A 12,895-nucleotide genomic window follows, 5' to 3' on the forward strand; every position below is an offset into this window, starting at 1 on the left:
CAGTCTCTGTTGAAACTCAGCTCGTTGTGACCGTCCCTTAGATCCATACTCTTATTTTTTGCAGCATAGCCAAACACCATGTTTAATTTTTCACCATTCGTACAAATGCACTTCCGAGAACAGCTGGAACCATCTAACAACATGCCTTTTGACACTTTTTTGAAAGTGGTGGAGCAAGAGATTGACGAGAACAAAAAATTGGAGCAGCCAACTTTGCAGACGAAGAACTCGGAATTCAAAAAGGAAGAAAGTTCAACCGAAGCATTTGTACAAAATTCCATTGACGCCAAGCATGATTTATCTGATTCTTCAACCTCTAGTTTTTCGAATTCCTCGACGCCATCGTTGAGTTCGAATGACGATTCATTGAACGATTATCCAACGATTCCAACAATAAATGGGCTGAAAAAGAGGTTTACGATGTTTACTCCAGAAATGCATCATGTTGAAAAGGAGAACGCTGATCAAAACGTTGTGTTACCTTTGACCTCCACGTGCCAACATGTGGCATCTAACGATGCAGAAATTTTGAGAGGAGGAGCGAGAGAAGCCTGTTCGACGAAATCACCAGGATCCTTGACAGAATCTTCGATAAGATCTCCGAGATTGTCAATGCAACAACTTTTGACGGAGCCTTCAATGAGGTTGTCGAGGGAATCGGAGGTAGTTTCTCCAATGATGCGGACGCTACAGGGAGATAGGTTAACAGTCGACCGAGCAAGTTCAACCAACCTACCGAGGCATTCTTCGCCGTTCGTTACGCCGGCTAGGACAAGCTTAAAAGACGACGATCCAAAGTTGAAGTTGACTAAAGTTTCTATAGACCGTTCGGTATGCTCTAAAAATATTTTGGCATATGAGAATCCAAAATTAACGAGAAATTTTGTACCAGATGGCTCAGTCGGGGAATTCTGAATTTAGACATCAGCTGTACGAATTGGGACTTAAAAAAGACAAGGAACATACCCATTGGTACGTAGCTAGCGCTTACAAATTAAGAGGCGACAAATTCATATTTCGCTTTTATAAGAGACAGTATCGGCATTTCTAATTATCTTTTTATTAAAAAAAAAAAATGAGATGTACAGCAGTAGCATTCCACTATTCCCTTCTGTAATTTCATTGGTCTTAGCAAAACTCGAAAGGTTGGAGAGAAACATAGATCTAAAGCCATCTCCAAATTTAGCTTGCCTTCACTCAAATAACTTCGCCGTCTCGACAAGAGGGACACGAAACAGGGAAAACTGTACACGAGACGTACCAGACGCATCTTTGGAAACCCCGTTGACGTGCCCCTCGAACGTGCTGTTTTCTCCATTACCGCAGCAAAAGAGAAGAGCTCGACAGGATGCAGACTGGTCATTCGCGGAAGTGTACAGGGACGAATGGAAGTCGCGGACGCCGAGTCAAGGTTCGCTGAATAAATTGACGAATCAGGTTGATTTGAAGGTACTTCATAACGCGTTGGTCTTAGCGAAAAATCAGTCGTTGAATCAGGCGCACCTGGCCCTGTTTTCGGCCCTGAAAATACCGTTGGAATACAAGCAGGACAGCTCCCAGATAAAAAACAAAATTGATGTCAAGTTGCGCGAGCTGTGGACGGCGAATCCGGACCTTCAATTCTACAGCGAAAAAAAAGAGTTTACCTTGAAGAGGTTGATGAAGGTGCCAGAAGTGTTATTGGTCAGGGGAAGCACCGAGCTGATGGAGAGGTTTAGAGACAATAAATAGAAAAATAAAAACGACCATCAAAATGCCAGAAGGAATTGGAAGAATTATAGAATATCAAAAAGGTCACCAAGAAACGCTTTGACAGAAGGATGCTTTTATTATGTATAATATGTTTAGATTGACAGTTTTCTTTTTTTAGTGTCTAGGCTTGTATCTGCTTTTTGCTATCTGAATTTGCTTAGATTTAAAGTCCTTCTCGGCCTTCAGGGAGACGGCTTGAATTCGGTATTCGAATTCTACTCTTTCAATGCCTTGGTGGAGGGTGATGTGGGAATCGGGTTCTTGGTTGTCTTCTTCATTGTAAGAACAAGAGTCAGAAAAATCGAATTGATCTTTTTGAAACACGCGACGTCCGACGCTCTTTTTAGCGACAGGTACGAGTTTGGTGATGCTTAGGATGTCTTCTCGGAAGCTGATCAGGGCGGCGGACTTCGCTCTGGGGGGATCGATGATCGATTTCAACAGGCGGTCGAGCAGCCAATACAAATTCTTTCCAGCATTCTGTTGATACTTTTCGAAGTCGACGAGGCCGAGGAACAGTGGGCTGTTTTTGAGTGACGAAAGGCTGGAGTTGCTGAGTTCCGGCGAGCTGGACGCGTCGATCGGGGGGAGGGGGTTTTGGGAGGCTGGAGCTGAGAGCTGTCCGTCGACGTGAGGAGAAACAAAGGTGCGAGAGCAGTCTTGGAAGGAACTGTCTAGTTCGATGTCCGCGCCGAAGTGAATGAGTTCTAATTTAATGGAGGGGCTGCGCAGACGAGACTGGACGACGTTGACGCGGACGGTTAGAGAGTCGAAGATGCTGATAGAAAACGTGCCCATGTTGGTATGCATAAGCATCATGGAATGGTCTTCGGCGCACTCATAGGATTTGACTGTGATTTTGGATTGGTAGCTGGAGGGATCTAGGGAGAAGGCGTTGTTTGGTATTTGAATGGCGCCACTAGAGTCTTCGAGGTAGACAGGGGCTTTGAAGCCGTACTTGAACAAGTAGACGAGGAAGCCGTTCGGTTTGATTGAGACAATGACGGCGTTTTCTTTGGTGTGTTGGTCGGCGTACAGACTGAAGTACAAGGCCTGGAAGAGCTCGGTGGACTTGCGTTGGACTTGTTTGGCTTTGAGCGTTTTGGAGTTCAGATGGTCGGAGAGGGCGGTTAGAGAGGATATGCTGGGATGGGACGGCGCGGGTTGAGAAGGAGTGGTGTCCAGTATGTCCAGTAGAATGCGGTGAACGATTATATCGGCGTAGCGACGGATGGGAGAGGTGAAGTGAGTGTAGAGGTCTGTGGCGAGCCCGTAGTGATAAAACGAGTCTGCTGGTCGGCCGTGAGTGTTAAAAAGGCGATTGTTTGTGTGAACAACTTCAGAAAAGACGTATTCTGCACATGACATGGCCATCGTCGCCATAGAGCGCAGGATGCGGCCGAAAATTTTCCCGCCGTGGAGAGCGGCGTAGTTGAGAGATTTGGCAAGAGAAGCGTTTGATCGGTGATCTATCTGGAATCCATGGACTTTAGCCATGGCGATAAGCTGCTCGAAGTTTTCTTCTTTGGGTATGGGATGACAACGAAGAAGAGCTATCTGAGGTCTATGAGTGTAGATGTACCTGGCGATATCGGTGTTGGCCAGTATCATATATTCGGCGATCATTCTGCTGGTTTCGAGGGGTTCCTTGATGGAGATCGAGATGGGCTGTTTTTCGGAGTTGAGTTGGATTTTGACCTCGGAGCTGTCGAGCTCTAGGGCGCATTTGTTGATGCGGCGAGACCTGATGATGCGATAGAGACGCCGGAGCTCCAGCAGATCCGATCGGAGAAGGGCCAGAGATTTTTTGTCGGCGTAGGAAAGTGGAGGAGAAATGGTGGAATGGTCCAAAATTGCCTGAGCCTGCTCGTAGCTCAGTTCGTGGGAAGAGCGAATCAAGGTGCGTCCGTACCACGTGTTGACGATGTTGGCGTAGGGGTCCATCTCCCAGATGATGCTGATGGCGAATCGATCGAGTTGGCGGCGGAGGGAACAGATGTGTTCGCTGAGAATAGAGGGAAGCATGTCGATACGCCGGCCGGTCAAGTAGATGCTGGTGGCGCGAGACCTGGCTTCGAGGTCGAGCGGGGTGTTAGGCTTGATGAAGTTGGACACGTCGGCAATATGGACGCCCACTTGCGTGTTCCCATTAGGGAGCTTGCAACAAGACAGCGCGTCGTCGATGTCTTGGCAGTCGTAGGGATCGATAGAGAAAATCCTCATGGAGCGTAGATCGCGCCGTTTGGACAGGTCGGCCGCGGTACCAGGTGGCTGCCATGGAAGATCGGAGACTGGCGGGAGCTCCGCGAGGGCGTTCATGGAAAATTCAGTGGTTTCGGCGTCGTATTCCTTCAGCAAAACCTTGATTTCCGTCTCGTAGTGGCCGATGGGCCCCAGATTTTCGATGTAGTGACCCTGCGGATAGAAGCTCGTGACGTCCCATTTATCGATACGAACCGAAATGCGGGAATTAGCTAACTCTTTGTATTGGCGTGTGTATATGCGGATTTTAGGGATTCTGGAGTTCCAAGGGACGGCGGTTACCCAGCCGCTGTCCAAATGGGCGGTAGAATCGTCGAGTAGAAGCGTGCAGACGTAGGGACGCCATTTCCTCTCGAATACACCAACGACGCGGCCGCAAGGGACCGATCGGCCGCTTCTTTGGACGCTGGGCGGAGCGGCCGAGCGACGGGAAGCCGAGTCGGATTGGTCGCGGAAATTATCCAGTTCGAAGCCCGCGGGAAGCGTCCACAGAGACTTGTCCAGAATTTCCACGGCGACGATGTCTTGGTCTATCGCGCGGTTCCTGTAGGTCGTGTTGGAAATGAATATGCAATCTCCTATTGACGAGGGGTGGGAGAGCGTGATCCAGGCCTCCTTTGAATTATAGTTGTCCACACACAATTTACCTTTATATAGACTTTGGGACTTTTGTCCAGCTTCAAGCACGTCGTCTTCCCAGTAAGCGCAGAACCCAGTTTTGACGTCGCTCACCTTTTCAGGCAATTCTTCGTCGGTCGTCGGGGGCCTGAGTTCTTTTCCAGTAAAGGTCTGGGTCAACGAGTCGTACAACTCGCGCAGGTTTTTGCTTGACTCGAAGTAGTTGTCCAAGTACTGGCCCAGCGTCTGAGCCACGACTCCGGCCTCTCGAGCGCGTCGAATCCACTCCGGGCTGTCAGTGAGGTAGATGACTATGGTGCGGTCGCTGACGCGGGGGGACGGGATATCAGCAGGTTGCTGAAATATCTGCGAAAGGTGTCGCTGGTACCATTTGGCCAGCGCTAGAATCGAAGCTGAAACGTGATCTGAACCCGAACAGGAGGTCGCGTCATCAAAGAAGGTGTCGACGAAGTGTTCATTGTCGAACAAGATACTCAACCGACGAGTGTCTACCAAAATAGAGCGGAGGCGTTGAACGAGGGCGCGCGCGCTGTAGCCTCGCCGCTCGTACAGCTTGTCGAAGATCGTCTGGCTCGCAATAATGTAGCGAATTTCCGGACGCTCGAAGAGCTCCAAATGATTTAGCAGCAAGTTCATGTCGGGCACGAGGAAGTGCGAAGCACCTAGAGAGAGATGCCGCGGTAGGGCCGACGCATTTACGTCTGTCGGAAGAGGCTTGCACAGGGTGCATTCGCGGATTCGGCAGGAGATGTCGAAGCGTAAATACCTTTCTTGTACCAAGCGAATGATTTTACCTGGTCGAAAAAAAAAACATCGAAGACACTTAGGTCCAAAATTCACAGGTGCTCAATCCGTCCAAGGCGCGCAGAGAATCTTGATGAAGCACAGAATAAGGCATGAAAGCAGAAGTGCGTAGACTTGCGTCACATACCTCGCCGAACTTTGGTAGTGTAAATTTTGTCTGAGTGACGCTCTATCATAATATATGTCTGCTGACTCGTAGCCTCAACGGGCGGCGCCGACCTAAATGACCGAAAGAGAAACAGAGGGAAGGATCGGCTGTTACGAGCGAAGAACTAAAACAGACTCAAAATAGAAACGGACCAAATGTCAAAATAACAGACGTACATGTGTACCAACGCCACACATAGCACCGCGTCTGCCCTACCGAATATCCGGCCACCCAGACTACATCTTTTTTTCACACTTTTGCTAAGTTATAAATGCTGTATAGGGCAGGCCGCGACGAGTAGTTGAAAAAAGGCAATGTAGCCTCAGGAGGCGCCGAACATGCGCCAACATCCCACAACCTATTCGATTAATGTGCAGGGATGCACGGCTGGTGCACCCCATGAAACCCTTGTAGAGCGAACTACTTGTCATGCCGCCTGAATTTCCTGTACATACATTAGCCCGCCAAAAAAAGAAAAAAAAAGAGATTTAAAATGCCCTCTAACCGTGTAATCTCTGATTTGCTTTATCAGTCAACAGAAATACAAACATATGCGACGTTTAGGAAGAAGACTCTTTGGTAAGCTCTTGCTCTAAAAGTTTTAAATAACTTGTGTTGTCCACCGATACAATCGCCTTCTTGTATCTCGTAGTCCTGTAAAATTGCCCAGTGTAGCGATCACGCTTGCGTTTTCCATCGTAGTTGATCGTGTTAACTTTAATGACATCCATATTGTACACGCTTTTCAAAAAAGACTTAATTTCGGGCTTGGTTTTGTTCTGCGTCGTCCTAAAGTGCATCACGCCTTTGGTTGCCAGATGGTTACCATTAGGCATCGCCTGTATGAAAAAATTAGGGAAAAACACTCTTAGACGAGTCTTCGACATAACAGATACAGAGAGAAAATCAGAAAGAGAACGCAAACGACCCCTTAGAGAACGTAGGCGCGGACTTAAAAATTTTTGTGCCGAGTTTAAAAAAAAAAAAGCCGTCAACGGGAAATAAGATCTTTTAACAAATCAGTCTCCCTACGTTTGAGACACTCGAAGACAGGAGATTGTTTTTTAAAGCCTAAATGGGGGTTTTTATTTTATGTCAAAAAAGTACAGCTGTGGTGAGCTTTGTCAGTTTGACAAGTTGATAAGTAGCCCCAAATTAATGTTTCTCAGATTTGAGTTCTGCAATTCGTTTTTCAACATTGGTGTAGTACTTTTCGATTGTGGGATGGTTCTTAAAGAAGTCGTTCGCCCTGAGGTACGCTAGCTTGTTGTAAAGGTAAAGGTCTGGTAGGGAAAGTTCGTTACCCAAAATAAATGTAGAATTGCCTAGAGATTTTTCAATAAAAGGAGCAACCAGGTCTTCCCAACGCGCCTTCACGAGCTCAAAGTTAGGTTCGCAACCTATCTTGTCTTTGAAAAACCCCTTGCATAGCATAACCGGTCGAGTCACGGACTCATAGAGAGTGACGATCGTGTAGAACACCCATTGCAGCGCTTCAGCAAAATGCTCCATAGGTAACAGCTTCTTATTATTTTGGTACTTATGGGCGATGTAGATTCCGATAGCACCGGACTCGACCATATTCTGATCGTCATGGCAGAACAGAGGTACCTGAAGATGCAAGTAGGGTTGGTCATGTTGCAGATAAAAGAAAAAAATTTTTTGTCATGGGTACGAGGCGTACCGTGCCGTGAGGATTGAGGCTAAGATATTCTGGCGTTTTAATGGTCTCGGCATCAACGTCGACAATCTCAATTTTTTCTTCTATGCCTAATATGTGAATGATGTTGCAAATTATTTCAGAGCAGTAGCCAGGTACGTGGTACAATCTGGGCTTGGTGAGTTTTTCTAACAACTTAGCTTTCTTTGATGGCGGTTTGTTCATGCTTTCTTATTGGCAGTCAAGAATAAAATGTCAAAACAATAGAAAAAATTCCTGAAATTGAAAAAAACGTTGACCTGCCACAAGCATCGCAACTTGAGTCCTGTACAAGTTTGGTTCTAAAATTAGATATGTGTCATAATTTGAAGCAGATACTCGGTCATTCGGCGATGCAGACCTGTCTGAAAAATGTGTAAAAAATGCTCGTTGAGCAGGCAAGTGCTGTTTCTAAACTTGACTCATATTTTCACACTTTTTTTTTTTGTTGAAAGCCAGGCTTGTATAGTAAGCTTGAGTTATGGAGAACCCGCGGACGAGGGCCCATGTGCCGACTTGAGCACTTGTTTTTTTTGGTTGAAAGGTAAGTCTCCACTGCAGAGATTGAATCTTAGAGAATCGGTGAGCGAAGGTTCATGCGCCGACTTAGCAGTTCTTGAAAGGCGTTTCGATAGCGAGCTCGTTTTCTTCTCTCACAGAGACTGTTTTGAACGTCCGTATCGAATGCATGCGCGTCCTTTTGACCGGAATGACCAGGTAGAGCGGGTTGGAGCTTGAACTAGATTCGAAGACTTTGACAGGTCGAGCAAGCTTACCATTTTTAGCAAATGGTTCTATAGATAGGGCGTTTGCATCATAACCTTGCTCTATTTTGTGTATTACAATCGCCTCCGAGGCCCTGTTCTTCAGCGGCTTGGAGGTGCGGAGTTGGCACCTGACAGAAACATGCCTGCGTTTTTTTGTTCTCGGCAGGTAGACATGTTTTGGATGCTTGATTGAGTTGGCAACGATTCGGCCTTGTCTACTGCGCTGAGCAGAGCCTGGTCGTTGAGTATCTCAGCTGTGTCATGCGAGCACCGACCCCTCGTTGTACAATGCTCAGAAGAATCCGGGCAAGATTAATTCGAAGGAAGTACTTTGCAGCACGAACGTTCGCAAAGCCATGTTTCTACGAGTTGCTTGCAAACAGGCTAGCCCGAAGCTACGAGGTTCAAGGAGTGCGACGAAGGCCGGCTGATGACCAGATAGAGAGCGCCCTCGAAATACTGACGAAGAGAGCGTCTAGAGACAACGCGCGACGCGGTTGCTCGGAAGCGGTCGAAAGTATCTGTGTTTCTTGCTCTCTTTTCAACGTCTCTCTTGCTTGACAAAGCAAAACAGTCAAACTTCGTTAAATCAGACACTTTGTCTGCTCTGCACACTTCTGTTCTACATTGCTTCACCTGAATTTTGTTGTAAAAATTGGTCTCTACACACACTGCTCGTTAAGAGCGCAGAGCTCGATTTCTGCGTCTTTCGGCAGCTACGCAGGCAGCTCAGCCTGCATCAAGGAAGTACTTCACTCTTCGGCGAGACCGTTTTGTGAAACTCGATCCGTCGTTTGCATGTCACCAAAATCTGCGCGTAAATCGTCATCGTGTATCCTTCATTTGGCGTAGCTCGATCAGCAAGTCGCGACACTCTGACCTGAGAACGACTCGAGAGTCAAAATTTAGGAAAGCGGGAACGCTTCATGCCTCCGCCCCGTTCTGGATCCGAATGGAGGCAGCTTCTCGGTGACTCTATACCTCGCGCACTCATCTGGGAAAGATGACGAAAGTGTTCTGGATTGCATGCTTCGACTTCTCTGCTCAAGACAAGGACGGGCTGATTTGTTGTAACAAATTCGAAACGGCCGTTTCCCGCGCGTTTCGCCGAAAACGTTTCGGCCAACACAATGCGCATCTATGCGCAGACGCGAAGGGCTTGAAGCTGACGACACACCGCGCCAGACAATTGAGCAACCACGTCCGGTCGACGCCCCATGCACTGGCCTCCTGACGCGGGCCAGACTCTTCAACTGAGAGCGTTTCGGATAACGCCCGTACCAAAACCGTTTTCTTGCCCGTCAACGTCCTCATGCTTCTAACGGTAAACCAGCAAAATATACTTTTTTTTTTTAGCTCCACCACAAAACCGAAGATTACGTAATTTCAGGCGCGCTGCACCTTGCCACCGAGATCTGCTCGACCGCTGTCGTCTTAGCGTTGAATAACGGAAAGGGTAGGCGTTCCGCCTCCTCACTGCTCTCGCGCTCGAGTCGTCGGCGCGAAACCTGATTCTGGGACAACTCCAAAGCTTCCACTGACGCGAAATTTCTGTTCAAGCGTCCGGTAATATCAAAAGACCGAATGGCCGCGTTTTCTTCGTTTGCAGACAATGGCCTAAACCTCTCTAACCCGGCCAGCATCCTCAGTACAATGCGGGAGACAAGTCCCTAAATGGGACGGGAGCTGCGCTCAATCTACCCTCCAGCCAAAAGAAGTGTGACTTAACCCAATTCTTCATCGATAAACGGTTTCAATTGACCCCGCAGACGCCTCAGTAACGATCGCATTCCCGAGTCTGGGGCTCAGACTCTTGACAGTCCCTTTCGGACAGGGTCCCTCTCTAAGTGCTCTTCTCCTCCAACTGCGTCGTGATCACGGCCTGCGCCATCGCGTCCCCGAACTGCGGTCCACCGCTCTTTCTGGCCGTCCGCCCCAATCGGTACCGAAAGATTTCAGTGAAAAAAGAAAACGTTACGAGCACGGTCCAAAAAAGAACGCCAACTCCACCCAAACGAAAAGGAAGGAAACGAGGTGACCGATTTGTGGGAACAACCACTACATCAGACGGAATATGGAAGCGGAAAAGTCTCGAAACATATAACTACAAAAATAAAAGCAGCCACCTGCCAGCGATTAATCAGAACGTTCAAATAATTTGTTGGATCCAAATCAGCACCCTAACAATCAACTAGCGGCATCATAATTGATTACACAAATAGGAGAAAAATCAAAAAGTATCGTGAACACTCGCCGACGGCACTGATGACCACTTTTTGAAATAGCAGCGACAACGTTTGCAATTGAACTGAGAATGACAATAATGGACCATATGGACCGTAAAAAAGAGGCAGCAATAATAGGACGGACGTCTACAGTAGAAGACAAGGAAACAAGAGAATTGAGAAAGACTGGGCCTGCTAGAAAAACATTCAGCCCAAAAACCGGGAAAAAATCAGGCGCTTTGAGGTTATCGGCAAAGGCGGAGAAGCTGGTGGACAAAAGGATGATAGGCCCAAAGGAGACTGTGGAAGTGTGACAGCGCAAATGGTAGAATTAACCAAAAAATTAGAGAAAACAGTAGAAAATAATAGAAAAATCAACATGGAGTACAAAGAATAGTCAAAAATTCTCCAGAGAGATTTGAAGATTGGAGAGGATTAAAAGATGAACACGACAGAGAAATTAAACGAGAAGCACACGAGAAAAGAATGGGTAAAAAAAAAGGTAAGATCAAGAGATCTAGATCACAAATACGCGAGAAAAAAGGTAACATACACATGCAAGCAAGAAATAGACCATAACAGCTAAAACGATTTATTAGGGACCTAATAAAACGATACGTGGGTAGCATGAATGGCTTGTACCATTTCTTGCTTTAGAAAACTGTTGCGACGAAAAATTTGACCACCTCACCAAGTAGGCTGGCAAGTTTACATTCGTCGCAAAAGTAGAAAGTATTTTTCAGTACGAGCACATCTTGGCTGGTACTAAAAATGTCCTCGACCAGCGCAGTCCGCTCTCGAGAGAGAGCCCTCGTGTGGCGAAACGCTATTCTAGCCAACAAGCAGGACGTCAATTGAGAGTCGTCTCGCACATTTTTCCCAGCTTCGAACAAGCGCTCATGCCACTCATAAGACTTGAGAGAGTGCGAATCGAATTATGAGACAGATTTGACCAGCTATGCTCTTACCGCAGGTTTCTGATTCGAACAGAAAACCAATGTCTGATTGAAATTGTTGTACTTTCTACGTACAAGTTTGTGTCCGAATATTGGTCCAATAAATATTCCAGTGACCCTTGAAGCCTAGAGTGTGAACACTTAAAGAGACAAGACTAGCACGCAAGGCAACCTGACTGAAAGGCAAACAAGGCCTATCGAAGACGGTTCATTTTGCAGCAGTGTAGTGCGTACGTTGGATTAACTGATCCGTGGTCCTGAAGTAAAACCTCCTCCCTATCCGAAGATAAACCTGCCACACCATCTTTCATGTTCAATACAGATGCTAAGAGAGCCGCAAAAACGTAAAGATGCCTCCCCTCGTTCTGGGAACAACTATCCTCGAGCGTCACTCGTCCTGCCTCTGCTGCAGCGCGTGCTTCATCAATCAACATCAGTTTGACCGAACTAAGCGTCGTTGCGTAATCTAATCCTCTCGTCCTCTTGTAATCGAATCCAGTTTCCCTGGAGTCGCAATCCAAACATCAGTCGTCCACGATTGACGCCTCGTTGTCGCGCTGTCTGACACCTGCAACTTAATTTTGACTGCTTTCTGCTCCAACCACGCAGCCTCTCCTTAACCAGTCTCTTTGTAGACATATGATGTGCACGGTCTTGTCCTCGTCTCGAACAAGAAAAAATCGAACCAGACTCAGTCCAAAATCAATGGCCCTTCCATTCGCCGTGGTCGCCGCACATCGTGCAAAAATGGCCGCTACCGTGCAAAGTGAGAGAATGCCGAGGCTGGACATCTTGTTAGACTCAAGCGGAGTCGCGCTCACAAAAACCCCCTCTGCGCTCTTCCTCCAAGTTTGCACCATTTGGAGTCGGCGACAACTTCGCGCCACGCGCATCCCCACCCAATCTCGGCACAGAAACACAAGCGCAGAAAGAGTAAAAGCTTAAAAAATTTTTGGTACAACTTTTCGTCGCTGAAACGAGTCTCGTCTTCGTCTAGAAATCAATTAAACTGCACACGTCCTACACCGAGCACCTAAAAACGTGTTGAGTGGTTGGACGAGAACTCTACTTCAGACCGCGAGTTGCTACAGGGCTAGACAATGCATAGTCAGAAACTGAGGGCGGGAGCGGAAATGCACGCCTGTCAATCACGCAAGCAACTGTCACAAAGCATCAAAGGATGCGTTGTAGTCGAGGCCTAGAAACTTCGCTCGGGCTCGAATCAAGAAGGCCATGGTGCTCTGAGCGAGAAGGACTTTCAGAATTTCGCGTTTGGAGGAATTGACAAAATGCATTCGTCTTCACACAGTTAGACAACCGCGGCACGAGTCCATCAAAGGACCCAGGGATAGCCCCCCCCCACCCGCCTCATGAGCGGGACGGGGTCGACGCAATGGAGAGGCTCTACCCGAGGACCACCGCAAGCCAAATCGCGAGCGCGTCTCGGCGCGCACAGAAAGCCAAACAGTGCGCAAACCAAGGCGAAACAAGCGAGACATTCGTTTGAGACGACCAGTCCCCACGCCCCGCGAAAAACCCCGTGTAGTTGGCCCAGTCTTCATCGCAAAACACGACGAGACTATTGCGTATTGCGAGACCACCGCACTGAACCACCGCGAACGCTGTGTATATGCAAATACTGC

At 47.7% G+C, this 12,895-nt stretch overlaps 3 protein-coding genes across 3 annotated transcripts; 1 reads left to right on the forward strand and 2 right to left on the reverse strand.

The window, feature by feature from the left end:
* The first annotated feature begins 3 nt into the window (after positions 1–3).
* Positions 4–1,813, forward strand: LOC126322566 (uncharacterized). Its single transcript, XM_049994428.1, has 3 exons — positions 4–831; positions 893–972; positions 1,089–1,813. Exons 1-3 carry the CDS (start codon positions 79–81, stop codon positions 1,729–1,731), a joined length of 1,476 nt encoding a protein of 491 aa, XP_049850385.1. The 5' UTR covers positions 4–78; the 3' UTR covers positions 1,732–1,813.
* Positions 1,803–6,027, reverse strand: LOC126322563 (uncharacterized). The gene is made up of 3 exons (XM_049994425.1): positions 5,782–6,027; positions 5,585–5,676; positions 1,803–5,447 (listed from the first exon to the last, which is right to left on the reverse strand). Coding segments are annotated over exons 1-3 (3,675 nt in total). The 5' UTR covers positions 5,784–6,027; the 3' UTR covers positions 1,803–1,866.
* A 635-nt stretch (positions 6,028–6,662) lies between these two features.
* On the reverse strand, positions 6,663–8,596 carry LOC126322593 (glutathione S-transferase D4-like). The gene is made up of 2 exons (XM_049994458.1): positions 7,290–8,596; positions 6,663–7,216 (listed from the first exon to the last, which is right to left on the reverse strand). The coding sequence occupies exons 1-2, from the start codon at positions 7,488–7,490 to the stop codon at positions 6,761–6,763; spliced, it is 657 nt and encodes a 218-aa protein (XP_049850415.1). The 5' UTR covers positions 7,491–8,596; the 3' UTR covers positions 6,663–6,760.
* Between the last annotated feature and the right edge of the window lie 4,299 nt (positions 8,597–12,895).

Source organism: Schistocerca gregaria, unplaced genomic scaffold, assembly GCF_023897955.1.
Source record: "Schistocerca gregaria isolate iqSchGreg1 unplaced genomic scaffold, iqSchGreg1.2 ptg000818l, whole genome shotgun sequence".
NCBI classification, from domain to species: Eukaryota; Metazoa; Arthropoda; class Insecta; order Orthoptera; family Acrididae; genus Schistocerca; species Schistocerca gregaria.